At 42.9% G+C, this 24,054-nt stretch overlaps 1 protein-coding gene across 1 annotated transcript in view; it reads left to right on the top strand.

The window, feature by feature from the left end:
- SORCS3 (sortilin related VPS10 domain containing receptor 3) overlaps positions 1-24,054 on the top strand; it is a 631,295-nt gene that overhangs the window by 556,143 nt on the left and 51,098 nt on the right. Inside the window, exon 15 of the mRNA XM_066355178.1 lies at positions 23,161-23,278. Coding sequence (XP_066211275.1) covers positions 23,161-23,278 — 118 coding nt within the window. The remainder of the gene's footprint in view (positions 1-23,160; positions 23,279-24,054) is intronic.

The raw sequence follows: 24,054 nt of genomic DNA, 5'->3' as shown, positions 1-24,054 counted from the left end.
TCATGACTTTTGTAGCCCATGTGTCTAGCATTTTAGGAAGTTGATTATAGATTCTTCAGGATTCTCAAGTGCTATGATCAGTATCCATGAGTTCCAAGTTCTGAGGGCTGGAGGCTGGGCCGCAGTTAGAGCAGTCTCTGTGCGCAGAGGTGTGCCCAGGGGGTGATACAGGACATGTGCACACAAACAGACGCTCCTGGGAATGCTATCTGATTCCTTCCATTTTCTACTTCTCCCAAAGGCCATCACTCAGGAGTGTGAAATCTTCTAACCCTGTAGCTCTGCAGGGGAAGTTGTGTGGGAGGAACAGTCCCCAGCTTGTAGGCCTGGGACTTACTTCCTTTTATTGCTCCTTTCTCTGCTGTCATTTCAAATGTTATTATTTCAACATCTCCCTGGTAACCTTGACAGGAACCATCTAGTCTAGCCTAATTCACAGTGAAATGTGACCGTTCTTATTAGTTACCCTGGAGGACGAGGCTGGATGATTGACAAGCCAGAGGGCCTATTGCGGTGGCAGGCCGTAGCTCCGCTGATGAGATGCTGGTGGCTCTGGGAGCCCTGGGCTTGTTTGGTCCATTGTTTCTTGAAAGGTCTGCCCCCAGATTAGCACTTTTAGGAGAGCTCTGTTTTGTTTGGCTCAGATGTGGAATCAGAGGGAAAAACAAAGTTTTCCTCCAGGCTCAAAGCTACATGTGAAATTCTTTCTTAATATGAAATGTTTGAACCAATTGGCTGTGATTTAGCTGATCTTTCACAGAGCCCAGGGAAAATGTAGCAGCCTCCAAAAAAAAAAAAAAAAAAAAAAGCCCCCAAAGGGAGAGGCACTGTTTTCCTGGAAGCAGGGGCCGACACTTCCTCCTGGCGCAAGCAGCCAGCTCAACACCTGCCTCTGTGTCTGGTGTCTCATTGAGCACTTTCTCAAACTTGATTTCGCTCAAATCTTCCAACAACCCTGCCCATAGGTCAGCTTACATCATCGGGCTGCTGAGGACCCCAGGGCTCAGAGAAGTTAAGGCTCAGCTCACGTGTTCTGTGAGAGGCAGAATGAGAGCAAGGAGTGTGAATTTCAGACTTCAGGCTCGGAGTTGGAATTTGAAAAAAGCCGCTGGAATTTCCCCAGGTTTCTTCAGTCAAGGACCATGGTGTGTGGGGGGAGCAGTGGGCTGGTAGTTACTCACTAAGTACTGATGAGTCTCCACAGTCACAGCAAGCCCATACCAACCGATATTTGTCAGGATGTGACGAACATATGAAAGAACTAGAGGACACCTAATTGGTAAGGGATGGGCCAAACTGTAGTTGCCATTGCATATTTAGATTGATTGATTGATTGATTTTTAGATAGATAGATAGAGAGAGAGAGAGAGAGAGAGAGAGAGAGAGAGAGAGAGGAGAAGCGGGAAGCATCAACTCGCAGTAGTTGCTTCTTCCCATATATGCCTTGACCAGGCAAGCCCCAGGTTTCAAACCAGCGACCTCAGCATTCCAGGTTGGTGCTTTATCCACTGCGCCGCAAGGTCAGGCACCATTGGATATTTAAAAAGACAGTGAAAACAGAGTAGCTACAAAGGCTTCATGGCTATGGAGAGAGGAAGGGGAGAGGGGCATTCCAGGTGGGGGAACAACGTGAGCAAACGTGGAGCAGTCGGACCCAGTGTGGTCTGCAGAGGGGAGAGGAGATGTGGGAAGGGCTGGTGGCACTTTCAGCAAGTTGTCTAGGGTCAGTTGTCTCACTGACCCCCTGTGTAAATCCAGTTCTAACTGGCTTATATCTCTGCATTGTTATACCAGCAGAACTAATAGCCAAAATAAAGGGAGAGAGAGAACATTTTGCTTAGGAAATTATGCAAACCTCAAAGCTGCGGAGTTAAAAGGAAAAAAAAAAAGCAAAGACTTCCTTTCCACTTGAGAAACTGTGACCAACACGCTTAGCAGGGAACACGCTCTTAAATACAGCCTGCGCACAATACGGAGCCCCGGCCCTGAGCTCAAATGCATTGTTTAGCTTCCAGTAACTGCATCCAATAAAGTCGTTGGAAATGAACCAGTGCTGCTTCCATTGATCTGTTTGTCAATTCTCTGTGGTTTGCTGGAAGAGCCTGACTCGGCTTTGCCCAAAGCAAGTGATTCGAGAAATCGGCAAACCTAGTGGAACTCCCAAGTCATCGCCGCTCAGTCGGCCTGCCGGAGTCACAGCCTCCAGGCTGTCATCAGACTCACCATCCACTCAGAGACCCACTGTCGCCTTGGGCCAAGGAACACAGAGGCAGATGTGTGCCTGCATGGCGGTTTTTGGATGACCCCGGGATGTCCTGGAGGCTGGCAGTAACCTGGGAGAAAAAGGCTTGTTTTGACCAACGAGTTGCTGTGTGGGGATGGGGTGGCAACTTAGAGCCTGGGCTTTGGAAGTCGATGCTACAGAGACAGGGCTCAGGTTGCCACTTGAGCATGCATGTGACCTTAGATTCTTTACTTACCCGTTATCATGGGAAATTTAAGACTTTTGTGTCTCCATGGTCTAATGATTAAGAAATGAGCTCCCTGCAGGGAAGAACTTTGGCCAAATAGAGCAGTGATCAGCAAATATTTTCTGGCCACAGGGTCTTTGTTACATCTACCTGGCTCTTACGATGTAGTGTGAAAGCTACTATAGACAGTAGTAATGACAGTAGTAATGACTTATGGACACTGAAATTTGGATATCACTCAATTTGCATGTGTCAGAAAATACTGTTCTTCATTTGCTGCCCCTTATCCACTTAGCGTATCTCTGGATATGTTACAAATAGCACTGAAATTTTTGACACCCATTTACAAACTTTTCCTACCCCCAAAATAATTTTTCTAGTTGCACCCTCTTATAAAATATTGAAAAGACAAATCATTTGAATTGGCTTAAAACCATTCTCATGTCTGACCCAGAACCCACAGACTAAGTCTCACCTCTTTTAGGATTCGTTCAACTCTTCCTCATTTTCTTTTATTGAATTTCTATCTGAAGCCTCACAGTTTGGCTCACAGGTATATTTGGTTGGGTTCGCACCATTTTTTGGGTTTTTTTTTTATTTTTCTGAAGCTGGAAGTGGGGAGAGACAGTCAGACAGACTCCCGCATGCGCCCGACCAGGATCCACCCGGCACGCCCACCAGGGGGCAACGCTCTGCCCACCAGGGGGCGACGCTCTGCCCCTCTGGGGCGTCGCTCTGTCGCGACCAGAGCCACTCTAGCGCCTGGGGCAGAGGCCAAGGAGCCATCCCCAGCGCCCGGGCCATCTTTGCTCCAATGGAGCCTCGCTGCGGGAGGGGAAGAGAGAGACAGAGAGGAAGGAGAGGGGGAGGGGTGGAGAAGCAGATGGGCGCTACTCCTGTGTGCCCTGGCTGGGAATCAAACCCAGGACTTCTGCACGCCAGGCTGACGCTCTACCACTGAGCCAACCAGCCAGGGCTCGTTTTTTTGTTTTTTTTTTAAGTGAAGCCAAACTTCACAAAGTCAGAAACATCTGGCAGCGTTGAACCCAAATGCCCTAGCCCAGCAGTCTGCCACAGCCGCGTGGGAGCTGCCCACTTTGGACCGCGTGTGCTCTTTCTCACCCTGTCTCTTTCCCGAGGTGCGTACATCTGCTCCCGTGGCTTCAGCTCACTCATTGTTCATTTAAGTTGCCTCTCTGGCTCCTGTATTTTGAATTCGTGATTCTTAATTTAAACTTGCATCCACACTTTCATAGCTATACTGGCTTTCTTACAATTCTTTTGGAAAGATTTAAAATAGAGTTAAGAACAACAACAAAAAAATGTCAAAAGTACCTGTGTACCAACTACCTGGAATTAATGAATACTAACATGTTATCACTTTGCCTTGAGATTTTTAAAAGAAATGGACAGGTTATCCCTAGGCAGAGCTGGTGTTCTGGGAATTACCCATATTCAGACCTTGTATCCTCACACCCACCATAGATCAATGGCTGCTGTGAATTTGATGTATATTCGAATATATGTGCCAATACATTTGTGTATATTTCATTATTCACAGAAAAATCAGTGGTATTAGTTTAAGTGTTTTTTTTTTTTTTCTTTTCTTTTTTTTCTTTTTTTTTTTTCATTTTTTCTGAAGCTGGAAACAGGGAGAGACAGTCAGACTCCCGCATGCGCCCGACCACCGGGATCCACCCGGCACGCCCACCATGGGGCGACGCTCTGCCCACCAGGGGGCGATGCTCTGCCCATCCTGGGTGTCGCCATGTTGCGACCAGAGCCACTCTAGCGCCTGGGGCAGAGGCCACAGAGCCATCCCCAGCGCCCGGGCCATCTTTGCTCCAATGGAGCCTTGGCTGTGGGAGGGGAAGAGAGAGACAGAGAGGAAAGCGCAGCGGAGGGGTGGAGAAGCAAATGGGCGCTTCTCCTGTGTGCCCTGGCCGGAATCGAACCCGGGTCCTCCACACGCTAGGCCGACGCTCTACCACTGAGCCAACCGGCCAGGGCTTAAAAATGTATAAATGCCATAATTCTCCTACACGCGTCTGTCACTTCACTCAATGTTATCCATCTTGGGGTATATTTATTTGGTCCAGATACTTTTCTGTGCTCATAGAATTCCATCATGATATAAATATGCACAATTTATTTCTCCATTCTATTAATGAACGTTTAGGTTGTTTCTGGTTTTGCACTATTACAAACAGTATTGCCCTATCTTTGTACAAGAACCTCCAGACATATAAGTTCTCTGAGCTACATCTCTACAATTGCTGAGTCATGGTGAATTGGCACCATCACCTTTATTTTGAACTTTCCTAACTGTTTTACGTTTTGGCGGTCTTTGCGGTTAGAGCATGAGGTCTTTTTTATTTAGTTCATAAGGATTCATGAAGTGCATCTGTCTTATTCATCATCTCCGATAGCGCTGAACGTGGAGACTTGTGCGTAATGAGTGCTCAGCAGACATATGGCGAGGGAGTAATACTTTTGGACTGGACTGCAAACTATTTAAGGGAAAGGGATGAATTTTACACTCTTTTTCTAATGTTTTCAGCTCTTGGTTTAGGATTTGACACAAAGTAAGAGACTGAGAAATGATGACGGAGGACAGCCAGGTGTTTCTCCTCGGCTCCCCTTGTACAGCTTAAGTGAATTCCCTCCTCTCTTAAATCCCATCTGAAATATCCACTTCCACCCTCTTGTTTCTGCCTCTTAGGTTCTCCTTCATTAGCCAACTTCTGCCTCATTTTTCACAGGTTCTCAGACCATGGTTTCTAACCCGCTGTTATGGACTCGAAGCTTTCAGACCCATTCAGGGAGCTTGTTAAGTTTTGAGAACAGAATCAGAGCTGTTTGGACATGGAATGATTTCTTTAATTTCATTTTTAGAAGGCAGCTTTCTTTCCTGGGCCTCTTCAGTCCCAATGCCTTTCAGCCTCTGGGTCTACCCCTTCCCCCCGCCCCCTCCCGGCACTTACTCTCAAGCCTTTTAATCCCAGCCTCTTCCTACCACCTGACCCATCGCTGTATTGTGTGGCTGACACAGGCTCCACACGCAGGATTCCTTGCTGTTGATCCCCTGCCTATTTCTATTCAGCTCTAGTTCATGTCTCACTTTCACTCAGTGCTATTCCCCTGCAGCTGCTGACCTTTACCGCTAATCCCATTCACACCCTAATGGGAAAACAGTCAGGTGGTGTGGACACACACCTGTATCCAGGATGTGGCCTGAATTTCTGGAGACCTATGGTTGCAGGCCACTGATGGCATACTTTCTCAGGGCACTACTCTCTTTGTTTTGATTTGAAACCTGTCCTCAGTAGCTTCCTCTGTGAAAGCAGAAAGGAGGGCTTATTGAAGCAGGAGGCCAGAGGAAGCATGGAAGCCTAGACCTTTCAGAGAGAACTAGATTTTTTTTGGAATATTTTTTTATTTATTTATTCATTTTAGAGAGGAGAGGGAGAGAGAGAGAGAGAGAGAGAGAGAGAGAGAGAAGGGGGGAGGAGCTGGAAGCATCAACTCCCATATGTGCCTTGACCAGGCAAGCCCAGGGTTTCAAACTGGCGACCTCAGCATTTCTAGGTCGACGCTTTATCCACTGCGCCACCACATTGGAATATTTTAAAAAGGACTCAGGATCCACATGCATCAAGCTCCTTTTATCAAAAATATTTATTATGATTTCTTTATTCAACAATGTGTATCACATGCCACTACCAGGTAGGCACTCTCCTGAATGTTCTAGAAGCTGGGCCAGGACATAAACAAGATCTGTGCTGATGGGAAGTTTATATTGTAAAGCAGGGGTCCCCAAACTTTTTACACAGGAGGCCAGTTCACTGTCCCTCAGACCATTGGAGGGCCGGACTATAAAAAAAACTATGAACAAATCCCTATGCACACTGCACATATCTTATTTTAAAGTAAAAAAACAAAACGGGAACAAATATAACATTTAAAATAAAGAACAAGTAAATTTAAATCAACAAACTGACCAGTATTTCAATGGGAACTATGCTCCTCTCACTGACCACCAATGAAAGAGGTGCCCCTTCCGGAAGTGCGGTGGGGGCCAGATAAATGGCCTCAGGGGGTCGCATGTGACCCGCGGGCCGTAGTTTGGGGACCCCTGTTGTAAAGCCTCTTTCACGCTTTGGAGAAGATCCGTTTCATATGAAATGTGTTTCACTTCCAGTGTTCATGGAATCTGTTCTCCAATTGAGTTTCCAGTGGTGATAGTGGCAGAAAGATAGGGCTGGGGGGTAGGGGAAGAAGAAGAAGAAGGGGATAGGAGAGGGGAGGAAAAAGAAGGAAAAAAAAAGTGGAAGAGAGAGAGGATACTACTTAAACCTCCGAGTTTCTCTAAATTCCAAAGATTCTAAGCCTGGCTATGGGTTTAGATTATTGCTTATCTCCTCGTCTGAGAAAGAACAGTACTTGAATGAATGGAAGGAGCTATCCCAGAATATTAAAAGTGGTTACCTCCAGGGCTGTTTTTAATTTTCTCATGTATAGATTTTTATTGTTTTCAAGATCTTTATAATGAGAATGCATTCTTTTTATAATGAAAAAAAGGGAAACCATTTATCAAAATGTACACATGAAAAAAAAAGTATCTTCCAGCTAATGAAATAGAGAGGCTGCATGTAAGTGGGTGATTGTGTGGGTCCCACTTACTCTACCTTTGAGGCTGTGACCTAAAGGCAAGGAGAGTCTTAACTACCCACCATCCCTTGCGGTGCTTCCTAATGCTGAGAAAATTATTACTAAATCACTGCACATACACAGGCTATTGGAACCCAATCAAAGACATGAATGGAGAAGAGACAAGTCTCACTCAAAGAACAAAAATTCAGAAAATTGCTAGATAGTGGCTTCTGATGAAGCAGGGCTCTAAATAATTTCTTCAAGGTCATCTGTTTAATTTATGCTGCATTTATAAGTTATTGTGTATTTTAATAATTAATGAAAGATTTAATTATAGCAAGGTTGCCTGTGACCTTTTTGTGGAATGACTTCATCATAAATCTGCAGGCATTTCAGAACTGTTTTCCAGGTTTCTAATAATTTGCTCTCAAATTAATGACATCCAGCCCATTAAAAAAGTCGAGGCTAAGTAAAAGGATTGAGTTGGAATTTTCCCTTTCCTAGTAATGGCTAATTCTGAGTCCTGGATGGAGGTAGCAGAGAAGATGGTATGTGACCCACTAGAATCCATAGCAAGTTAACTGTTTACTTACAGGAATGAGAAGTAAATCCAGTGTGTCAATGTAGGACATTGCACATAGCCAGACTGGCTCATTGCAGCACATTTGATCTGGGTCACATTTATCTACATGTCAATGTGCAGGGAGCACCTAGACCAATGAATGGGAGAAGTCTTCTTCTGCCCTGACACTCACTATGGTTCGCCTTCACTCATAAATTGAAGGTCTGTGCTTGCCCTCCAGCTTGCTGGCTACTAGTGAAACCCAACTAAGCCTCCATCACCCTTGTATCTATAGACTCAATGGAACAGCTAAGAGCTAAGTCCTTCCTGGAGGGGAGCAAGATCATTTCTTCAGGAACCAGGATACATCACTGTCTATGTTATTCTGATAACTCATTTGACCCAATAGCGTAAGGGAGAAAGATTCTTCAGAGGAATGCCACATCTTAGCACATCAAAGAAAATCTTCTCTTTCTCTCTCTCTCTCTCTCTCTCTCAGTAGAAACTGGTAGCATATATCTGTAGTTCCAGAAAGTCAGGCTAGAGTTTGGAAAACCCAGAGCACCCTTTCGATGTAGCAGACTGGGAGAAAAATGAGCAAAATGTGGGAAGTGGGTTTTGGTTGAAGATTTCCTTGGTTAACTGTAGCTCTAAATGGGATCACTTCTCTACTCTGCATTCCTCCAGCAATTGTTCATGACACTGTTGTCATTTATGGTGTCCTATGAGTCAGCGTGCAGGCTGCAGCGGTTTCCTAGATAGGAGAAAGAGTTAGGGTTCAGGAGAGAATATTCTTGTTTTTTGTGTTCTTGAGCGGGCCATTATTTTACCTGAGCTTTGGTTTCTCTAGCTAGCGCATGAAGGGTTTAGGCCAAGGGTCATCCCTAAGAACCCTTGCAGCACAAAGACTTTATAATTCTGTTGTTCCCCCCGCCATGCCCCACGGACTCCCAACTAGAGGCCAATTCAATATGATCTTCATAGTTCAGGTTCAAGTATATAATTCCCCATAAATTAGATCCTTTACAGTTTGAAACAAATAGAGCCATAAATGGAGCTTTCTAGGTACATCTCTACAGATTTCTCTTTTCTTACTTTCTTCAACTGTGTTTCCAGTTTTATGTATTTCATGGTGTTTCTGTCATTTGTGCCTACAGCTTATTATGACTCCTGAGACTACCAAAGTACTAAAAAGCACAGTCAAATGATTGCTAAGGAGTCGTATCCTTAAAAGGAGGATGAGCCTTGCTGAAAGCACAGTACTGAGAACTGTGTTATAACATCGGCGGCAACCACCTAAGCCGAAGCCCTGGCTTTGGGACCTATTTGCTCTGTAACCTTTTTAGATGAATTATTTAACGTCTTTGAGTTTTAGTTTCCTCATTTGTTAAATAAAAATAAAATGAGATCATTCATACAAAGTCATTAGCATACTACAAACATTCAATATATTCTTACTAATATTGATATTTCTAGTTATGACTGCTACTTGATTGACTTTTAATGTAATATTTACTGTTCAGAAAGTCTTGTAGTAGAGATCACAGAACTATAAAAGCATCAGGCATACTGTCTGCCTCCAAAGCTCTCAGGCATTCAACCAAAGGCAAATTATTATAGTTAAGTACTATTATATACAAATAACAAGTTTAAATTATTTGTTTTAAAATTTATACCACACACTATTAGGTATAAACCACATTAAAACTTTAGAATTCTGTTAAGTATTGTTATTGTTTTCATTTTGCACAGGAAGAAACTGCAGTCTAGTTAACATGTGTAAGGAACTTTTCATAGATCTAGGGTTGGGGCTCAAATGTCTTCTGTCTGAAGCCAGCACCTCTGTGTTTGACCACTGTGTTCTACTGGCTCTCATACAATCAATACAAGACAAACACTCAGGATGTGTAAGGCACAGTTTATGTAAGTCGCAAAATTCCGAGAGCTTAAAATCTAGCAAAGAGGGCCCTGGCCGGTTGGCTCAGCGATAGAGCGTCAGCCTGGCATGCGGGGGACCCGGGTTCGATTCCCAGCCAGGGCACATAGAAGAAGCGCCCATTTGCTTCTCCACCCCCCCTCCTTTCTCTCTGTCTCTCTCTTCCCCTCCCGCAGCCAAGGCTCCACTGGAGCAAAGATGGCCCGGGCGCTGGGGATGGCTCCTTGGCCTCTGCCCCAGGCGCTAGAGTGGCTCTGGTCGCGGCAGAGCGACGCCCCGGAGGGGCAGAGCATTGCCCCCTGGTGGGCAGAGCGTCGCCCCCTGGTGGGCATGCCGGGTGGATACCGGTCGGGCGCATGCGGGAGTCTGTCTGTCTCTCCCCGTTTCCAGCTTCAGAAAAAAAAAAAAATCTAGCAAAGAGGGTAAGACATTTATGTATATATTCTATGAATTTTGATACCTTATGGAAGTGCTAAGGAAATACTCAAAATGCAGGAAAAAATTCTACAGAAGTTCAAAAGAAAGACATATTTTTTTGTTTGAAAGAAGGAAAGGAATTGAGAAAGAAGAAAGACCATGGAGAGCATAATAGAGAAGCTACCATTTAAATTGAATCTAAAAAAGATAAATCAAGAAGATAGAAAAATTTCAAAACAAAACACAAGGGGAAATGCAAGTTTTGCAATATCTGGGGGTATTATTCTAATAACCTTCGTATGAAAACTACTATACCGAGCAGTCAAAAAGTCAGTATGATTTAGGATATAAATAATGTTACTAACAAGCTTTATTTAGAAGACCTTTATATAAACCTTCTCTCAACAAATAGAGAACACATTTTTAAGCAAACATTAAGTATATATATATATATATATATGTTATATTAATTATCATATACTGGGTGACGTACAAACTTTGTATTATTTCAAAGAGCTAGTATCATTGAGATCATATTTTCTGTAAACAGTTTAGATCAAAATTTTACAATAAAATCACGATAAGGAAAATAAAGGGGAAAACTTTATATGTTTAGAAATAAAATCCTGGATTATTTAGGAATAATTTTGTTTTTTTAAGAGGAAATCAAAATCATCATTATTAAATATTTAGAATTGAAAAGATTTACCTTCCCTACCTTCCCCTAAACCCCCCCCCCCAAGAATCACTGCCTATATTTCAGTGGAGATTTGCAGAATGGTAGGCATTGAGCAAGAAAGATGTGGGGAAAGACATCCTAAGCAGAGCAAAAGCAGGCACTAAGAAATCATGCTGCTTTTTTTTTTTTTTTTTTTTTTTTTTTTTTTTTTTGAAGCTGGAAACGGGGAGAGACAGACAGACTCCCGCATGCGCCCGACCGGGATCCACATTGGCACGCCCACCAGGGGCGACGCTCTGCCCACCAGGGGGCGATGCTCTACCCCTCTGGGGCATTGCTCTGCCGCAACCAGAGCCACTCTAGTGCCTGGGGCAAAGGCCAAGGAGCCATCCCCAGAGCCCAGGCCATCTTTGCTCCAATGGAGCCTCGGCTGCGGGAGGGGAAGAGAGAGAAACAGAGAGGAAGGAGGAGGGGGAGTGGAGAAGCAAATGGGCGCTTCTCCTATGTGCCCTGGCCGGGAATCGAACCCGGGTCCCCCGCACGCCAGGCCGACGCTCTACCACTGAGCCAACCGGCCAGGGCCAATCATGCTGCTTTTATTGAAACAATGAAATTCTATTTGATCACCAGTAACAGTGGGCCTAGTGGGAGATGATGCTATAAAGGTCGATGGAGGCTGGTGAAGGAGACTCTTAAATAAAAATCAAAGTTTTTAGCATGATGTTCATGATAAGTCTTGTGAGAGTTCAAGGACAAGAGTGGGTACCTTGGGAGTTTGCTACATAAAGGTTGAAGGTGCAGAAATGAGTAAGATTGACAAGGTGAAGTGCAGGGACAGAGAAGGAGAAGGCGTCTGTTAGGACAAGAAGAGATGGGAAGGGGAAGAGGAGGGAAAGAAGTACACTTAGAGACATAAGAGGGAGACTAGGAGAATATGGTGGCACCGAAGCAAAGGACTAGTGACACTAAAGAAAGGCCCCTGCCTCTGTGGAAAAAGATCACCATCTGTTTACAGAGAACATCAGAAGTTTAGAAGAGGGAGAGATCACTTAGACTTGGAATACCTAAACATTGCTTCTAAGAGGAGGTGGTATTTATATATATAGGGGACTTGAGATGAGATTGGGGCAGACAGAGAATAAAGGAGGATGTTTCCAGTGAAGAGCATGGCAAATACAAGGTGTGAATCAGGAATGTGTACGTGTGCATGTGTGCATACTAGGAAATTTACTAAGTGTCCCATAGCTATTATCCTTGACGTGTGTGCACATGCACATGCATGCAGTGTCTATGTAGAGTAGGCATTTGTATAAAGAGAAATAGACTAGTTTGACTAGAACAAAGAGGGAAGAAGTAAGAAAATTTGGAAGGAAATATAAGGTCCAGATCAGGGATGAAATGCTAGTTCTAGAAATGTGGGCTGTATTCTATGACCACAGTTTCTGTGCAGACATCTAGAGTCATTGGAGCCATTCTTTAAGACAACTGTCTGGAAGGAGGTGGAGGATAAGTCTCATGAAGATGGCTGTTTGGTCTAAACAAGTGAAATTAGTGAGGAGGCAAGAGGTATTGAGACTGTGGATTACAGTCTTTAGCAAGAAGAAGTGCCATCAATAAGAGCCTTGGTTTCACACAAATGCCAACTTGAATCCCGGCTCAACCAGTATCTTGAGCAAGGACCTAGACTCTCAGTGTCCTCATCTGAAATTACTGTACCTCTGATCCTCAGGGCATTGTGTGGAGGACTCCACATGATAATAGCTGTGGGACATTTAGCAGAGCCCCTGGTACATGATAGTCGTGGCGTCAGGGGTAGCTGTTATTATCATCAGGGCGTGGGAATGAAACTCAAATGGAGGTGGTGAATGTGAGAGCTTTTGTAGATGTGTATGAAAAGGATTGTATGTCAGGCTAGAGGCTGAGAGAGCAGACTGAGTTAAGGACTGAGTCTTTGCTGATGCAAACCTTTCTAGCCTGATGACCGAGAACTCAACCAAGGCAATAACAGAAAGAGAAATGTTGGGAAGGAACTGATAGAGACAGCTTCATTCTCGTTCTGTTTCTTAAGATTTTCTTTATGCAGATAAAGATGGAGACATTGGTGGTCAGAAAAGCTCAAGATGCTGGAGTCATGGAGGACAAGGGAAGGGAGAGTTCCTGAAACAGAGCCATGGCAATACAACATTATCCTAGTTGATTCACTCAGATGTTCCCACAAATGTCTGTCTGCGGTGAAGTCCTCCTTACCTAACTCCATACTACTGTTGGAACTTTCTTTTGCACACGTCTAGGGGCTTCCTAGTAAGGAATCATCTCTTTTTCCTCTCTGAAAGATTGTGGTCAACTACTCTCTCCTAGAAACTTCTTTCAGCTTTGATAACTATGTATATAAAAGGAGGCGTAATTAGAGAAGGAAGAAAGAACCAGGTTACCATGCAGGAGAGAGTCAGCTGACCCAGAATCACTCTCTGGTAAAGGGGAAAACATCTTTACAGAGCCTACTCCTCTAATTACATTTAGTGTGGCATTGTTTCTGCCTAAATTATAGCAATTATACTTCAAGTTCCCCTTTGAAATCATTTAATTAATGAGTAGGTAGCCCTCTGTGTGTGTGGAATTCTAATGAAGTCTTTTATTTTTGTGAACCAGCTTTTTCCCTCAAATCAATCACTCCCCTCCCCACAAGGCTTACTCAGATGGGGGTATTGGATTAGAGAAAGTGTGTTATTTAGGGTCCCAGAAAATCACAGTTGTTTGTGGAAATCCTAGCACAGTCCAGGATAATCAGGGACAGTGAAGCTGCTGCTGTTTTCCCCATGAGATTGTTTTTGTCCTAATCCCCAAAGGACACAAAACTCAGCCATGTTTTTCGGCCTAGAAATGAGGTCAGGCAAAGCTATTCTCCCAATTTTGTAAGAAGTGAATGGTTTGATAGATTAATTCTATCCATTAATCAACCTAAAACTGTTTATTGAGCACCTGTTACACGAAGAAGCGCCAATGGAGTCAAAGATGAATGACTCTAGATAAATCCTTTGTATAGGGCTCACCAGGAGATAGATGGCTGGCACACCTGGAGGGTGACAGAGATTGAAAGAAAATGAACTCATGGAAGTGGGCATGGAAGGGCACATTTTGTCTAGACTATTTCTGCACCCCATCCTTTGAGTATCTCTGTCACTAATTAAAAATCATCTTCTGTGGCCCTGGCTGGTTGGCTCAGTGGTAGAGCGTTGGCCTGGCATGCAGAAGTCCCAGGTTCGATTCCCGGCCAGGGCACACAGGAGAAGCACCCATCTGCTTCTCCACCCCTCCCCCTCTCCTTCCTCTCTGTCTCTCTCTTCCCCTCCCTCAGCTGAGGCTCCATTGGAGCAAAGATGGCCCGGGCACTGGGGATGGCTCCTTGGCCTTGGCCCCAGGCGCTAGAGTGGCTCTGGTCGCGGCAGAGCGATGCCCCAGAGGGGCAGAGCATCGCCCCCTGGTGGGCAGAGCGTCGCCCCCTGGTGGGCGTGCCAGGTGGATCCCGGTCGGGTGCACGCAGGAGTTTGTCTGACTGTCTCTCCCCGTTTCCAGCTTCAGAAAATACAAAAAAAAAAAAAAATTATCTTCTGTAAGGAAACTGGAAGCTTGAAAGATGAAGTGATATGCTCCAGGCCAGCTTGCTAATTTAGTAGCAGATGAGCACTAGAAAAGAAGTTTTTTATTTTGCCTAGTACTCTTGCTGTCATGCTCAGACCATCCGTATGTTAAAAGTTAAATGCTAGTGCAGAGCACAGGATGATACTCTATGACAAGAGTCACACTAGCACCAGAGATGTATAAAGGAGAGAGAGAAAAAGAGAGAGAGAAAGGAGGAGGGTGTCTTTTAGATTTCTCGGGAAGGTAAATCTTCAGTAGAGCCAAAAACTCTCATGAAAAAAAATCCAGGTGGCAAGGTAAAAGGAAAAAGAAAACCAGAAATAATAAATTTCAATTGATTTTTTCCCCCCTAAAAATCCATAGAGTGAGAAATGGCTTAAAGAATTCATTTATTTTGCCCTGTGATTGGGAGCAACTTCTTCAGAGGAACTAAAGAATAGGCTACCTGTTTAAATACAGACAGCCATCTGTATTTCTGTATGAGTAGCTACTTTCTCCAATGTTTTGTAGATCTCTCTCTCTCTCTCTCTCTCTCTTACACACACACACACACACACACACACACACACACACACACACAAAACCCCTGAATTTGAGGTTATATGTACCTTGGAAAAGGATCTTGAACCAAACTTATTGAAAGCCCTAGCTGAGGAGGGCCTTGGGTTGAGTCAGTGTGGGTTCCATAATGAGAATGATGGTGACGATAATGAACATTTGTTATCCATTATGATTCTCAAGATTTTCACATACATTATCTCACATGATACAGTTTTAATTATGTTGATAAAAATACATGAGTGAGCAAAAGTAAGTTTGCATAATACAAACATTAATAAATAAATAATAACATAAGAATAAACTGTTTTGCATCCTCACAACTGTAAACCTACTTTTGCCAACCTGTATACGCACTTTGAGTTAAGAAGCGGGACTAGGAATGCATTTCTGAGGAAAGAGTTCAAAATAGTTTTTCTTGGTAATTGCAAGGGAATTGGATCGCAGTGACAGAGGAGTTGGCCATGCCACAAATTGCCTTGTTCCATCGACACTCAATAATCAATTAGCCAATTTTTGTCAAGCAGCTACTATTGAAAGGCTCCATGGAGTTGAAGAAATACTTACAAGACTCCTTTGCAGCCTTCATAGCTTTCTAGTTGGTTGACCAAAAATTGACAAATGATACAAGAAAATTATGAAATTATCAGTAAGTAGTCTAGAGTGGTGTTTCTCTCAAAAGGTGGTCCAGGCCCCAGCAATATCTGTATCACTTGGGGACATAGAATTGTGAATAATCAGCCACCTAAAACATACTATTGAGGAAGTCTACGGGTTGGACATCCTATGTTTCACAAGCCTTGGAAAGGCTGCCTGTTTCTCAGGCAGGCAGTAGGACCACTGGACTAGACTGTTCATCTGAGCTTCTGAGAAAATAGAGCTCAGTGTTGCTAGAAGAGTCATAGAAGACTTTCTGAAAGAGATAGCACCTGATTTGGGCATCATATTATCCTGTTAGAGCTGTTCCATGTCTTTGGTTTCTCTTCCCTGCCCATTTCTTGGGTTTTCATATTTAGTTGATGTGTGAACCACATTTCTCCAAACAAAAAGGTACCACAATTGGGATCAGTACACTGCACCTACTTTTTTTGCTGATAAACTTACTAACTTTAGAGGCACATTTCCATAAGATTAGAAATGTGTTTATGGGAAATTTATTTTTTTAATTGTTTATTAGAAAATGTCTGAGTTTCTCTTTTCCCAATCCAGAAGTAAGTGGACCTTGTTAGTGTTGACCACCGCAAGGTAATGGCCATAATTTCTGATGCTGGCCACCCTAAGTCCTCTGCAGATTGCTCACTCCTGTACCTCCTGTCATGAATTTCAACATCTGTTCTCAGGGTAGTTATAGAAAGGAATGAGAAATGCTTGAATTTAAATTACCGTATTTCCCCATGTATAAGATGCACACTGTTCTGAAAAACTGGGAGTCTAAAATCTGGGTGCATCTTATAAGGTGGTTGTAGATTTTTTTACTTGCATTTTCTGCTTTTTCACGCTTGTTTTTGCTCTCGTTGTTGAAGACAGTGATTTGTTATCAGACACAGATGAGGACAAGCTAATGGATGGGAGTTTTGACAGTGATGAGGAGTTGTATGAATTTTATGATGAATAAAACCTGAGTTCAATAACTTTATGTATTTTTTTTCAAATTGCAGGCCCCCAAATTAAGGTGCATCTTATACATGGGGCATCTTATACATGGGGAAATATAGTAGTTTTTATTTTATCTCCTGCTTTGTTGGCTGTGCATCTGTCATTTTCTCAGCTTCCATGAACTCTGCTCAGAATGGATGCAGCATTGAGAAGAATTAAGGAAGCCACATCTATGCAAAAGAGACACCCTGTGTCGGAGTCACTTATGCCCCACAGGATGAGGCCCACAGCAATTTTTTTCTTCCAAGAACTAATAATGGATAGAGATATGGAGAGAACATTAATGTCTGAAAATTGTGAAGGGTTTTTACCCCACTGGTCTTAGTTGTGGTCCAATGAAAAAAATGAGTAAATTTTACAATCCCGATGTTAATTTATTTAAGTTTAAATTTTTGTTTATTGCACATGAGAGAGAAGATAAGTGCATTTCTAAGTGAAAATAGGATTGTATCAATTTAAAGTTTGGGGAAGGACCTAGGACACACAGTTTAAGAAAATCTGGGATAAAAGCCAAGAAAATATAGATGACAGGAATGTACCTGCTAAGATTGCAGACGAACCTGAATTAAGCCACGAGTCCTGACTGGGGACTTGTTTTTATATTCAGTCCTGAAATGAGCACTCTGAAATCATACAGAGATATCTCAAAGAATTGGGAAAGAAACAACATGAACACCCTTAGAGGCCTAGGATCAATCAGGGCATGCACCTGAATGATGCCTGTATCTCCTATAATACAAGCCCTGGGCAATGGTTAAGCCTGGACTTGAAGTTCAGTAACACTTGAGTATTCTTTTCCTCTATGGGCAACTTTGTCTACTAGAAAGATCTCTCACATGTTTTACACTTTTATTTTTCTTATTTCTTTTTATTTTATTATTATTATTATTATTTTAATTTTAGTGGTGAGGGAGGCAGAGACAGACACCCGCATACGCCTGGAGCCGGATCCACCTGGAAAGCCCACTAGGGGGCGATGCTTTGCCCATCTGGTGCCCTTGGTCCATTGCAGCTGAAGCCTTTATTAGTGCCTGAAGCAGAGGCCATGGAGACATCCTCAGCACCCGGGTCCAACTTGCTCCAGTCGAGCCATAGCTGCAGGAGGGGAAGAGAGAGAAAAAGAGAGAGAAAGAAGTGAGAGGGGCAGGGGTGGTGAGGCAGATGGTCGCTACTCCTGTGTGCCCTGACTGGAAATCGAACCCAGGACTTCCACATGCTTGGCCAGGGCTCTACTGCTGAGCCAACTGGCTGGGGCCTATTTTTTTTCTTTCTTAATCCTCCATAGATCTATCTCCCTTGAATGCCACTTACTGCTCTTCTCTCTCCTGGAATTCCTAAGTTACCTCCAGCTCTGCCATAGTTTTTACACTTCTTGGCTAGATAAATGAAAAGTGGTCCCAAATCATACAGCCATTTGTATTAATTTCCTGTGGCCGCTGTAAAAAATTACCACAAATTGGGTGGATAGAAGAAGGAAAATGTATCCTCTCACAGTTCTGGAGGCCAGAGTCCAAGGTCAAATTGGCAGCAGGCCTGCACGCTCTCTAGAGTATTAGGAAGAATTTGTTCTATGCTAGTCCATCTTCTGGTGGCTCTGGGTGTTCTTTGACTTGTGGCTTCAGAAATCCAATATTTGCCTCTGTCTTCACATGATCTTCTCTTTTCTGAATGTCTTTCTTGTTTATTATTTTCATTTCTTTTAACTAAATTTATTGGGGTGACATTGGTTAATAAAATTATATAGCAGCGGTTCTCAACCTGTGGGTCGCGACCCCAGGGGGGGGGGTTGAACGACCAAAACACAGGGGTCGCCTAAAGCCATTGGAAAATACATATTTATTATACAATACATTTTTAAATAAAATATGTATTTTCCGATGGCTTTAGGCGACCCCTGTGTTTTGGTCGTTCGACCCCCACCGGGGTCATGACCCACAGGTTGAGAACCGCTGTTATATAGGTGTCAAGTGTATAATTCCATCATACATCATCTGTATATTACATTGTGTGTTTACCATCCAGTCAATTCTCCTCTTCTATCACCATGTATTTAACCTCCTTTACCCTATTCTACCTCCTCCCCATCTCCCCCTTTTCCTCTGGGACCCATCATATTGTTGTCTGTGTCTATGAGTTTTATTTGTTTGTGTTGTTTGTTCATTTATTGCTTTCAGTTTTATATCTCATATGTGAGTGAAATCGTATGGTCTCTGACCTTTTTTGTCTAACTTATTCTGCTGAGCCTGATATTCTCAAGATTCACCTCCCTTGTTGCAAATGGCAGCATTTCATCTTTTCTCATGGCTGAGTAGTATTCCATTGTTTATATGTACCACATCTTCTTTATCTAATCCTCTATCTATTGGAGGACATTTTGTTTATTTCCATACTCTGGCCACTGTGAATAATGCTGAAATGAACATAGGACTACATATACAGTGTGTCCATAAAGTCATGGTGCACTTTTGACTCGTTACAGGAAAGCAACAAAAAGACAATAGAAATGTGAAATCCGCACCAAATAAAAGGAAAACTCTCCTAGTTTCATACCTATTCAGTGCAGTTCGATGTGGGCTCACGCACAGATTTTTTAGGGCTCCTTAGCTATCCCGTATAGACTCTACAGACTTGTCACTGACTGATGGCCTACCAGAACGGGGTTTCTCCACCAAATTGCCGGTTTCCTTCAACTGCTTATCCCAGGAGTAATGTTATTCCTATGTGGTGACGCTTCATTATAAATGCACCGATATTCACGTTGCACTTTGGTCATGGATTCTAATTTAACGAGCCGCAGAACACACTGAACTTTCCTCTGTACTGTCCACATCTCGCCTGGCATGGCCGTGGGCTGCTCCGCTGTATACACGGTGTTGCATCATCATCTGCACATGCGCACATGCTGCCACATCATCCTACAGAAACTGGGAGGGTTTTCCTTTTATTTGGTGCAGATTTCACATTTCTATCGTCTTTTGTTGCTTTCCTGTGACCGGTCAAAAGTGCACCATGACTTTACGGACACACTGTCTCTTTACAGATAAATGTTTTTAATTATTTTGGATGGATACCTAGAAGAGGAGTTGCTGGGTCATATTTGACTGTGAGCTCTCCCTGATAATGAGAATAAGTTCATCTGGAGATTCTTAACTTGCAAATTAACTTTCAAATAAGATCTCAACCACAGGTTATAGGGCCATATCTCTCTGGGAAGCCACTATTCATTTCAGTACACAAACTTAATCACTCTCTCTTTCAATGACTCTTAAACTTTGGAAACTGTGAGCACCTTTGAAAATCTGATAAAATATAAATATATATGTTATTTTTTCATAAATAAGTACACATACCAATAAACTCATATTTTACTTAAAATTTTAGGAGATTCAAACTCCAGTATCACCAACCACCAAAGCCTAAACATGTACTGTATATATTGAGATATTTAGTGTATCTCATTCTTTAGTGATGACATCCAAAACTACTCTTTTCCTTTGTGATCTAGTATAATGTAGAATAGACCATGATATTGCCTCATTTGCTCTATAATATACATAGCTCTGTATTAATGAATGCATTCTAAGATCAGCTTAAATATTTTATCTCTCTGAAGTGTATACTTATATTAATCACATTGTATAAGAAAACTCTCAGGCTCCCATTATTATTATTATTATTATTATTATTATTATTATTTTTACTATTTAAGCTGAGTTTCACTAAGCCCCATTTCTTCTATCTAATACTTATGTAATTTCTGGTAGAAGACCTGCCATTTCTTTCTGTGGTGTCACATGTTATTAAATTCAACCTGTCTCTCATTCTGTCAGTTCCTTTCTGAGTCCTGATTCTGCCATCAAGTACATCGACTGTTTCTTCCAGCTTCGTGTCATCAGAAAATGTGATTTCCAATGATGACCATTATCCTCATGTCTTCAAGTCATTAGTAAAAATGATGAACAAGAAAGAGCAGACAGCAGAACCTTGCAGCTGACTACTCATGCCCTCCCTCATGGTTGATTTTAATGCCTTAATTAGGTACTGTTCAGCCACATCATTTTACTAGCACCTGGCTCATATTTTTTTCTCTTTCGTCAGTACTTCTGTGGCAGACCATGGCCGATGCCTTGCTGATAGGTAAATCATGTGCCACGTATTTTCTTCTTGTCTGCCTGGTAACCCTTTAATAAAAAGGGATGGGATTAGTCTGACACGATCTATTTTATGATCCATGAAATAGCTGTAAACTATTTGGAGTAAGAAACATGTTTGGTGGAGCATCACTAATATCCTGGTACTCAAATACTCCAATTAGGGGAGACTTACTAGAGGAGGTGGCATTTGAATGTGGCAGGATTTGAACAGGCTGTATAGAGAAGGAAGAGACGTTCATCAAAGTCTCCTCCCACTTTTTTTTTTTCTTGATGAACTTTCAACTTAACTCTTCAAACAAATAGAAATTTTTGATGAATTAACTGTTTTGTTAAAGATTTAAAATGGACTGACTCATGACCGCTCCATGAAATGAATTGGAACTAATAGGTGGACATACCTTAGTTGAGAACTGGCATGAATGTATTGGGTTTGAGACTACTGGCTCTAGCAAGAATGTAAGAGAACAGCCCTGGCTGGTTGGCTCAGCAGTAGAGCGTCGGCCTGGCGTGCGGGGGACCCGGGTTCGATTCCCGGCCAGGGCGCATAGGGGAGGCACCCATTTGCTTCTCCACCCCCACCCCCTCCTTCCTCTCTGTCTTTCTCTTCTCCTCCCGCAGCCAGGGCTCCATTGGAGCGGGGATGGCCCGGGCTCTGGGGATGGCTCCTTGGCCTCTGCCCCGGGCGCTGGGGTGACTCTGGTCGTGGCAGAGCGACGCCCTGGAGGGGCAGAGCGTCGCCCCCTGGTGGGCAGAGCGTCGCCCCTGGTTGGCGTGCCGGGTGGGGCCCGGTAGGGCGCATGCGGGAGTCTGTCTGACTGTCTCTCCCTGTTTCCAGCTTCGGAAAAATACAAAAAAAAAAAAAAAAGGATGTAAGAGAACAGAGAGAACCAGGGAAGGTAATTTAAGTTCACTCTGCTACACACAGTATTGGCCACACAATCCAGGATATTCAGTCCTGTGGCTTCTACTACCCAGTTTTAAGCTAAGACTCATACAAAGGCGGTTCAGTTTTACTAAAACAGAGACCCTCAGTCTCCTCCCCCCAACACCTTTTTAATCTTCTTTTAGACAAAGCTCCAAAACATTTTATTTCATATTGAATCATTAGATCATTAAAAACCGTTTCCTGAGGTGTATTTTAAGTTGCATGATCAACACAGAAATCCTATTTATTTTCTCATTTTGCAATCTTGATTGGCTCCCACCCCTCCCAAAGCATCCTCATGTTTCAGAGAGCGGAAGGAAATGTCCTTTGAGGAGAGTTAGTCTTAGTCTCTTGGTGTCACTCTAAGAGTTCCTGAACTTGGGGAGAGAAAATTCCAGGGCTGAGAGCACGATTAAGTCTTGATGAAATGGAAGCCATCCAATTCCTTGAAAGACTTCAGTTGATTTAAGTTCCCGGCATGATTGGTCTGCCCTCTACATTACTGTGACAGATGTCTTGCATTGTAATTACAAGACATGCCATTACAGTGGAGTACGGATGATCAATCTATTTTTTTTAGAAATGATTGATTATTCATATTTATAGGGCTATAAATTCCTAGGCTTTGCAAAGGTCAGTGTGGATTATCTAAGTCACACACATGGTGTGTTTCTTTATCATACGTAAATACAAGTTTTCTTTATGAGACTCCCATGACTTCAGGGAAGGGAAGAGGAGGGTGGTATTCATATGAATTAAGCAATGGGAATTTTAAATCAACATTCCCACATTCAGTTAAACTTTTGGAATTGACAGGGTCATATTTTGATTAACTAACCTATCTCCCTTCCCAACAGACACAGACACAATCTACTTTACAGATAAGGAAACGGAGTCCTTATCAGTGGATATCAGTAAGGAAAATATTATTGTTTGGAATTAGGACATGTATGTCAAAATATGAGCAACAGTTCTGTCTGGGTGAAGGATTTTTGGACTACTGGGTGAATTATTTCTTCTTCATTCTTTTTTATATTTTAAATCTTTTCTATAAAGCACATACCATATTTTTCGCTCTATGAGATGCACCTGACCATAAGACACACCTAGGGTTTTAAGGAGGAAAGTAATAAAAAAATATTCTGAACCAAATGGTGTGTTAAAATATTTAATAAAATACCATATTTTTTCACTTCATAAGATGCACAGGCATTTTCTCCTCTACTTTTTGGGGGGAAACGTACATCTTATGTAGCAAAATATATGGTATATTACTTTTGCAATTTAAAAACAAGGAGGGTTGGTTTTTAAACCCATTGTGAATGCCAAGTATGTGGCTGGTGTGTTATATACAGTTAACTTTCTAGTCAATGATCTTCAAAGAACATACCTTGGAAAAACTGGTAAAGTCCAGGTTGCAATTCAAACCTCTATCCCCCAGGATTCATGCATTAGTGACTGACTTTGTGGCTTTCTATGCTTGTCTCTCCCATCCCTCCCCTAAACACAGAGTTTTTGGCCACTTCAGCCTCCGCTCTGAATGGCAGTTGGTGAAAGTGGACTACAAATCTATCTTCAGCTGGCGCTGCACCAAGGAAGACTATCAGACGTGGCACCTGCTCAATCAGGTATGCCCTGAGGTGGGCACTACTGGCTTCTAGGATGAGGAGCTCCTCAAAGTCCTGTTGGTCAGACCTGGCCTTTCTATTTGGAAGAACAAAGTAGTGGGTTCTCTGAGGATAATGGTGGTTTTGGACAAAGGATTGAAGCCCATACACCCAGTTCCAGTAGGGTTAGATGGTATTTGGGATGATTTTTCATCCTGACATCATGATCTACCCATTGGAGTCATTGAGAAGCGTTGAGGGGACATAATGATCACCTGGGGTTTTAGCTCTATGCATGGAGAGATAAGCCCTGAGAGCTAGGAGTCTGACCCTCCAATGGTTCAATAAGTTTACCTTCCCCTGGGTAAGGTAAGAACATTTTTCAGGCTAGTCTAGAGTAACAGGACTAAGAAAGGATGAAGGATGGGGGTAAGAGACTCTACCAATATCAGATATTCATTGATACACAACATAGTCAGGCTTCTGTGTTCTTCAGAACCATTGGGTTCTTGTAATCTGCACCAACTTCTCTTATTCTCTTTGTCCTTGAGTAGGAATAAAGACTTGGGCATGGTTGTTTATCACAGAGGGGAAGCTTCAGGTCCATGTTAGTTGTATTCTGCAGGTGATGTGAAAAACATGGCGGAAGTGGAGTCCTTTTCACTACAATATCTGCTGGAGCCATTTGGGCAAGTGCCTGGTGGTCTCTAAGGGTCATGGGAGTCTTTCATTCCCCATGGAGGTGGAGAAGAAACAGGATGAAGTAGACATCACTGGCCAGGTTGGGTGGAGGTGTA

Source organism: Saccopteryx leptura, chromosome 13 (assembly GCF_036850995.1).
Source record: "Saccopteryx leptura isolate mSacLep1 chromosome 13, mSacLep1_pri_phased_curated, whole genome shotgun sequence".
NCBI lineage: Eukaryota > Metazoa > Chordata > Mammalia > Chiroptera > Emballonuridae > Saccopteryx > Saccopteryx leptura.
This window is presented reverse-complemented; position numbering and strand designations above follow the sequence as displayed.